Genomic DNA, 7,825 nt, shown 5'->3' on the forward strand with positions numbered 1-7,825 from the left:
TAAGAAGTGCCTTGTTAGTCCTCGAAGCCTATCAGGAAAGCTCAAACATGATCCCAGCAATTGGATCTGTAAAGCCCTGTTTAAACATTTTAATCCATATTTGCCATGTCTGAGCGATGAAAACAGGGAAATGAGTTGGTCAGATCACAATCAAAATGAAATGCTGGTTTCTAAGTTCTCCAATAATTGTCAGATATTAATAGTTTCCCTTTTCTAAAGAAGAAAGGAAAAGAAGGTTGGACTCATTCTTGGTGAAGCTGAATGTCAGCTAGAGAGGTCAACAAGAATTTAAAGATCGTAACACACTCACACCTGCTTAATAATGGATGCTGTTAAGAGTGTGACAGCAGTTCCTTTTGAAGACCCAATGTGAAGCCCTGGACCCGATGACAAGTAGTAGTTGTGATGGGTAATAACTCAGTAACCACCTAAATGCACATTTTTATGAGACAAGTAACTCTTAGCAGGCGGGTAAAAAGCAGATTAATGAGATGTTCCTGTGGGATTCGATATAAACATTAGAAAGGAAAACACCCCACCTCCTGTGTCACCACCAGGAGGGAAGCTATATAAGCACTTCAAAGAGGAAAAGCCGCAGGCTTGGCATTTAGGATCAGGGTGCTTTGGGTGGTGACCACAAACACTGAGACAACCTGAAGCTGGACACACACTATGGATACCAAGGGTTCTACAGCAACTATTTCTTCTTCAACGGCACCCCAAAACTGCTCTGGGAATACAAATTTTAGGACCAGCTCTTCTAACAGCAGTTGTTGTCACAGTGGCCAGTCAACTGGTCATGCTCAAAGAACTCCCCAGGGCCAGGGCTGTCGACCCACCCCTTGCCTTTATCGCACCCCTAACTACTTGATAAGAACCTACAACTTCCATCCCTGCCTGGAAGACTGCAGCCTGTGTGGCGAAGGCATTAACAGTCACGAGAAAGAGACCATGCAGATTTTGAATGAACGCCTTGCTAACTACCTGGAAAAGGTGCGGATGCTGGAAGGGGAAAACTCCGAACTAGAAGATAAAATCCAGAAGGAGTGCAGCAAGGCGCTCCCTGTCCTGTGTCCTGACTACCTGTCCTACTACACCACCATTGAGGAGCTGCAGCAGAAGGTAAGGACTCAGCAAAGTGCTGAATCAAACTATGAGTCAATGGTCTCTAAAGTACTGTTATCTGTTACATTTTAGTCTTTCTAGAACCTTCTATGCTGGTACATTTTTAAGAATAAAAGAAGAGGGTAGTCATTGTGGTGCATGCTTTTAATCCCAGCACTCAGGAGGCAAAGGCAGGAGGATCTCTGTGAGTTTGAGGCCAGCCTGGTCTACAGAGTGAGTTCCAGGACAGCCAGAGCTTTACAGGGAAACCTTGTCTGAAAAAAATAAATAAATAAATAAATAGATAAATAAATAAATAAATAAATAAGAAAAAAAGGAAGGAAGGAAGGAATAAATCCCTTGAGTGAAATTCATCTTGAGATATACACACAAAGTTTTCTATATCTTTTTATTTATTGTGTGCTCTGCCATTTTATAACCAAATAACTCAGAATTGAAAGCTAATGAGTTGCTACCACATCTTAAATAAAAATAAGAGATTGGGACTCTGAGAAGCTATTCTGCTTTTTAAAGTCTCCAAATAGTTTTAGCTTTTATCTGTGTTATAACAACCAGTACCTTTAATGCCCATGTGGTCATCTTCACAGTATTTAAATAGTGTGTCTCTATACCAAACCTCAGTTTCCCATCCAGTGATTGCTGCTGCACACCTGGGTTTACTTCATTTTTTTTTCAACAAATATTTACTGAACACCAACAAAAATGCTCCAGCCACTATTTTAGGCTCTAAGAAAACACGCTGGGACTCAAGAATTTGCATTCTAGTATGTCATAGTAAACTGGGAAAAAAATTAGAAAAGATACTCTATTTTAATAGAAAAACATACACAAAGGTTTTTAATTTGCATGGCTTTTTGCTAATCTCAGGAAAATAACAAGAACTCTGACTCTCCAGTGTTTCCCCCATTTCTTAAGCATCTCTCTAAAGATTCAGGAAAATTCTAATTAGTCTTTGACTAACTGGAAAACACGGCCCTGTGGTTCTTAAAGTAGGGGATCCTGGTGTTTGTCTCATTTGTGTGTTCAATCTCTTAATTCTAGATCTTGTGTACCAAGGCTGAGAATTCCAGACTGGTCTCACAAATTGACAACACCAAACTGGCTGCAGATGACTTGAGAGCCAAGTAAGCCTGCCCAGCACTGTCACCGGTGATAGCATTCACCCCGAGTCTGACTTAAACTTTCCCAGTGAGACTGTCCCCGCATCCTCTAAGCCATAGCCTATCAGCGCTAACCCAGAAAAGACCTTCAGATTCAGTGTGATTAAGATTAACAGCCCTAACATTGCACACAGTTCCTGCCGTGGTGACATACAGACCCATAGGATTACCCGCAGTGAGATAGGGAGGGCCAATATCTTGTAACCTTGCTCTAGGCAAGAAAACCTTGGTATAATGAGGAAGAAACTTACACAAAGGTTTGTAATAGGAGACAGAGCCAAAAATGCAGACCCAAGATCCTGACCCCAACGGTTTTCTTACACTGTGTTGCCTTTGGGAGCAAAGAAGGAAAATAAATTCCCTCCTCTCAAAAGACAGCAAGGTGGTGTCACTCCCAAGCATAACAACTAAGTCAGGATATGGATCAAATGGTTTCACTTCTACAAAGAATAAACTCTTCCATAGAAACACTCAGTGAGCGACCCAGAGGAGAACGAAGCCGGTAGTTCTGCTGAGCTTGCCTTGGACATCTCCTTTCTAATGCCTTTTTTTTTTTTTAAGCTATGAAGCCGAGTTATCACTGCGCCAGCTCATAGAAGCTGATGCCAAGGGCCTGAAGCAGATCTTGGATGTGCTGACTTTGAGTAAGGCTGACCTGGAGGCTCGAGTCCAGTCTCTGACAGAGGAACTTCTGTGCCTCAAAACCAACCATGAAGAGGTGAGAAAAAGACCAAGAGTCAGCACAGGCTAAACCCCTAAAATTAGCATCAGTTCCTCTGAGTCGTACATAACAAAGTGTATCCCCCTAGACACATCTCCATTTGTCAGCCCTGATTATACTGATACAGCCCATACAGTCAGCTTACTATATTACATCTAATGCCATGTGGGTAGAATAGTCCCCATCATCCCAATTTTCTCATCTTCACTGGTTTTTGTAGAAATCCTTAAACAGACTTCTACCATCTCCTATTGGAAAAAGCCAGTTCTGCCACAAGCCAGTTCTGGCACAAGTTCATATGGGCATCGTGGAGATAGTGGTCTTTCCACATAATCCCTACCTCCATGCTACTACCTCCACTCTTCATCTCTAGAAATGATCTTAAAAAATGTATGAAATTCTGATCTTGTTAGTCAACTCCTTCTCTCTCTTTTTTTTTGCACATATCTATGCACAGAGTCATACCTGAAATTATCTTCAATCATTGTAGGGCATCTGAATAACACCTATAAATCATGTATCCCTTTGTTGTGGACTGTATTCCAGACCCAATTAGACCAAATTTTTTCTGTCAGACTGAAACAAGAACATGGTAGGGAAGGGTCATCTATTTGCTAAGTAATTCACATTCTTCTTTCTTCCGGTAGGAAATCAGTTCCTTGCAGTGCCAGCTGGGGGACAGAATCAATATCGAAGTCACAGCTGCCCCTTCCGTGGACCTAAATCAAGTTCTACAAGAAATGAGATGCCGCTACGAGTCCATTGTGGAGACAAACCGTAAAGACGTAGAACAATGGTTCGATACACAGGTGGGGAGAGCAAACAAGTCAAAAACAACGCGCTGACATTTCTGGGAGGCCTTCTGTGAGTCGTGCTTCCTTGTAAAATACCCGGAATCTCTGTGTTTCAGATGGAGGAGCTGAACCAACAAGTAGTGACCAGCTCCCAGCAACAGCAGTGCTGCCAGAAGGACGTCATAGAACTGAGACGTACCATGAGTGCCCTCGAGGTGGAACTGCAGGCCCAGCACCGAATGGTACCCAGAGGCTCACCAAGCCTAACCTTACCCTGGTGGCAACACTCCCTGATGTCTTGAGTGTTCCACTGTTTCCCAGACTGTGTCCCTGTTGGTTAAAGGGTCTGTGGCTAGAAAAGAACTTCATGGTCGAGTTAAGTCTTGGAAATGTTGGATTGAACAAAGGTTAGCCTTTCTACAAGCTAGCCTACAAGATGACATGGACCTCCAAGAAGGAGATGCGCAATACTCAGCATTCCAAAACTTATTTGATTGCAGAAGCTCTTTCTGCCCCACCCCCACCCCCAAGAGTGTGTCGTAGTGGTCAGGACCCACGGAAAACACTTTTGGAAACACCAGGAGAGCATTTGATTTATTTTCTGCAAAGCATTATTGTAAGCTATCGTATTGGAATTCTGAAACAAAGTTCTGAAAGAGATGACGTAAACCATTAACCAACTTTACTGGTGGGGTTCCAAGAATGTGGGGGACTTTCCTAAGCCAGATCCACACTAAGCGCTGTCACACCTAGTTCACAGATAGAGACTCTGACAGATCTAAAAGCAGTGAGTGGCCTTCTCCAAGTTGCCGGAGAAACGTGTTGGGATCAGATCCCAGAGCCAGCACCACCTCTGCTTCCTGAGACTGTGACTCTGAAATAAGATAGCACTCAAATGGCCTGCTAGGAGGAGCATAGGAATACCTGGCCCCAGGGTTCATCACCTCTTAGTCATGTGATATTGGGCAATTCATCGAACCTCATTTTTCTCATCTATAAAAATTGAGATAATCATGTGAATAGCCAGGGTTATTAAAGCCTAAAATCCCACCATTATGTGTAGACTTACAAAATGGTAGAACAAGAAAGAACTTGACACATTTGAATTTCAACACTCATATTTTACTTATAAAGAAATTGACGCACTTATAAAGGAACTGACCCACTTCTGAAGGAATTGACCCACTGAGGGAAATGCCTGCAGTTAAACATTGCTCACTTCCTTTGAAAGACTCAAACACTGGCTGAATGAGGTGTCTTGGTATGATTTTAATGCCTGGGTTTCAATGAAGTGAAGTGGATTCTCTCTCCCTCTCTGTCTCTCTGTCTCTCTCTGTCTCTCTGTCTGTTTCTCTGTCTCTCTGTCTCTCTGTCTCTCTCTCTCTGTCTCTCTCTCTCTGTCTCTCTCTCTCATGAGCCAGAGGGTAAGAGATTAAGTGGCAAAACGGGGTGGGGGAGGGATAAACCAAAGAGATTTTAAAAAGAGGGGATAAAGGAAAGAAACACTATCATTTTTGTCTTGCACATATTTGGTTAAGAAGTAATAAAGGGCTTCGAGAACCTTTAGCACTGTCACCAAGAAACTGCTGTTTAAAATGGCCTTAACAGTGACCTTAAGGAAGTTTTAAGGGAGTCATCATTTGAATCTGTTTTCCTCCTCTTCCTTAGAGAGATTCCCAGGAATGCATCCTCACAGAGACAGAGGCCCGCTACACAACCCTGCTGGCCCAGATCCAGGGTCTGATCCATAACCTGGAGGCTCAGGTGTCAGATATCCGGGGTGCCCTGGAAAGACAGAACCAGGAGTATCAAGTTCTGCTGGACATCAAGTCCCGGCTGGAGTGTGAGATCGCCACCTACCGCAGCCTTCTGGAGAGCTTGGATGGCAGGTATGTAAAACTAAAACAACATACATGAGCAAGACACACACACACACACACACACACACACACACGGGGAAGGAGCATCAGAGAACAATACTTTGATCTTCTTGGCAATGATGGGAAAATCTGGATGGAGATTATCAAATATTCTCTAAAGACCTACAATTGTAACCTAGTCCCGATTTGAGATGTAGGTAGAACTACACTGGTTTGAAGAGCAACATACCGAATTAGTTCCTTATAGGATGCATCCTACTAAGACAAAAGTTCTGAACCTGTGGGTGGGTCTCAATCCCTTGGAGCAAAACAACCTTTTCACAGGGCTCTTCTAAGAACTCAGAAATACCAAATATTTACATTACGATTCATAACAGTAGCAATATTACAGTTATGAAACAGCAACAGAAATAGTTGTATGGCTGGGGGTCACCACAACACGAGGAGCTGTATTAAAGGGTCACAGCACTAGAAAGGTTGAGAACCACTAGTCTAAGATGAGCATGGGACTTTGCTGAAATGAGAAGGGACAACCCTGGTCCCATAGGGGACCACAGTGCTCAGGCTGAAATCCCCAACCCTGTCTAGATATTGCCCTTCGCCCCAATAGGAGCATGCTGACATATAAAAGAAAGGATGTTTCAGCATCCTTTCTTTTACAAATAAAAAGGTTTTTTTTGTTTTGTTTTGTTTTTAATGATAATAAGCCAACTGACCCATAAAGAACTCAGCGTTAACCATGAGTTCTTGGAGTAACTCAGACCAAACCAATCCCACAAAAGTTTCGTTAAAATTGCAAAGGACACCAATTGCCCCCAAATAATCAGTCACCTCTGTTCACTGCATCCTCTTTATTGGCATGCACACACAGCACAAGTACAATGTTACCTGACGCTGTTCCTTTAAAGAACTACAGTATGGCAAAAGGCCACAAGTTAGCTAATTAGAATCACATATCTCAAAAAGAGCATACTACAAACTGCTGGCTACTCGAATTTTCTTAAAAACAAAATGCTTAGAGACATCAAAAGGGCACTTCCACACTTCCTGGTGATGTGCTAAAGACTCCCCCATAAGTGGAATTCAGATCACAACTAATTGTATGAAAAATTTCCCCCACACGAGAAAATTATCTAACTCATCTCCATTTTCCAGGTAGTAAGCCCCTCCACTTGCTGCATCAACCCATGTTGATCCGTGAGTTTAGTTCCCATTATGTCCATTCTGCCCATGCAAAACTTAAGCTCCAGAAGGCTGACTGGTTCACCCAGCGTTGCCCACTAGCAAACAACAGAGCTGGGCTCTGCCCCTGTTTCGACTGCTGGTGCAGTGTGGTTTCCATGGGGCTAGAGTGGAAGCTTAAACCAGGTAACACTTCTGAAGCCAGGAGGCTGTCTTCCAACAGATCTTCTCTGATTCTGGTTCTTCTGCTATAACCACAGCACAAAATGAACGAATAAGCATTTAGCAGTGATTATTTTGAATGACAAGTATTGACAGCTTAGCCACTCCCATCTTCTCCATAGCTAGTATTGCCCTTCCTTAATCACAGCTAAAATTCTGTTCTTGTTGTTTCTACTTAGGCTTCCCTGTAACCCATGTGCCACCAAATGTGAGCCATCCTGCCAGGCCGGAGCTATGGAGTGCTTTGCCCCAATTTACACATCTTCATGCCTCCCTTGGATTCACAAGCCCTGTAATGCCTCTGGACCCCCATCCAGGATACTGGTTAAGATATGCACCATTACCAAGGAGATCAAGGATGGGAAGGTCATTTCTTCTCACGAGCATGTGCAGCCTTGTTACATCATCAGACCTGCCAAAGTCTAGCATCCCAAGGTGATGAGAATGACCCACATTCATGAAAGAGAGGCCAGTGTATGCTCCTGCCCAAAAGGTTTAAGAAAGTCCCTTAAGGTACCTAGCTTCTTACTACTACAGTGGGTCCCCAACCTTTATTCTTCTCATTCCCTAAGTCACTGCCACCAATATGATACTAAGTCACATTTCTCTGGAAGGACATTTTTGCATTGTCACTGGGATGGGATGTAGCAAGTGCCCACAAAGATGTCCTACATTGCTTGCCTAGCCATGTGATGGACAGGCAGGTTTTCCTTTTGTTTAGTCAAGCCTTGTTTATCTCTG

The 7,825-nt window shown here is 43.2% G+C and overlaps 1 protein-coding gene across 1 annotated transcript; it reads left to right on the top strand.

Annotated features, from left to right (window-relative positions):
• Positions 1 to 672: 672 nt before the first annotated feature.
• On the top strand, positions 673 to 7,510 carry Krt39 (keratin 39). Its single transcript, XM_052757868.1, has 7 exons — positions 673 to 1,122; positions 2,167 to 2,249; positions 2,847 to 3,003; positions 3,654 to 3,815; positions 3,917 to 4,042; positions 5,469 to 5,689; positions 7,264 to 7,510. The coding sequence occupies exons 1-7, from the start codon at positions 673 to 675 to the stop codon at positions 7,508 to 7,510; spliced, it is 1,446 nt and encodes a 481-aa protein (XP_052613828.1).
• The last annotated feature ends 315 nt before the right edge of the window (positions 7,511 to 7,825 follow it).

Source organism: Peromyscus californicus, unplaced genomic scaffold (genome assembly GCF_007827085.1).
Source record: "Peromyscus californicus insignis strain IS unplaced genomic scaffold, ASM782708v3 Scaffold_3__1_contigs__length_106647218, whole genome shotgun sequence".
In the NCBI taxonomy this organism is placed as follows: domain Eukaryota; kingdom Metazoa; phylum Chordata; class Mammalia; order Rodentia; family Cricetidae; genus Peromyscus; species Peromyscus californicus.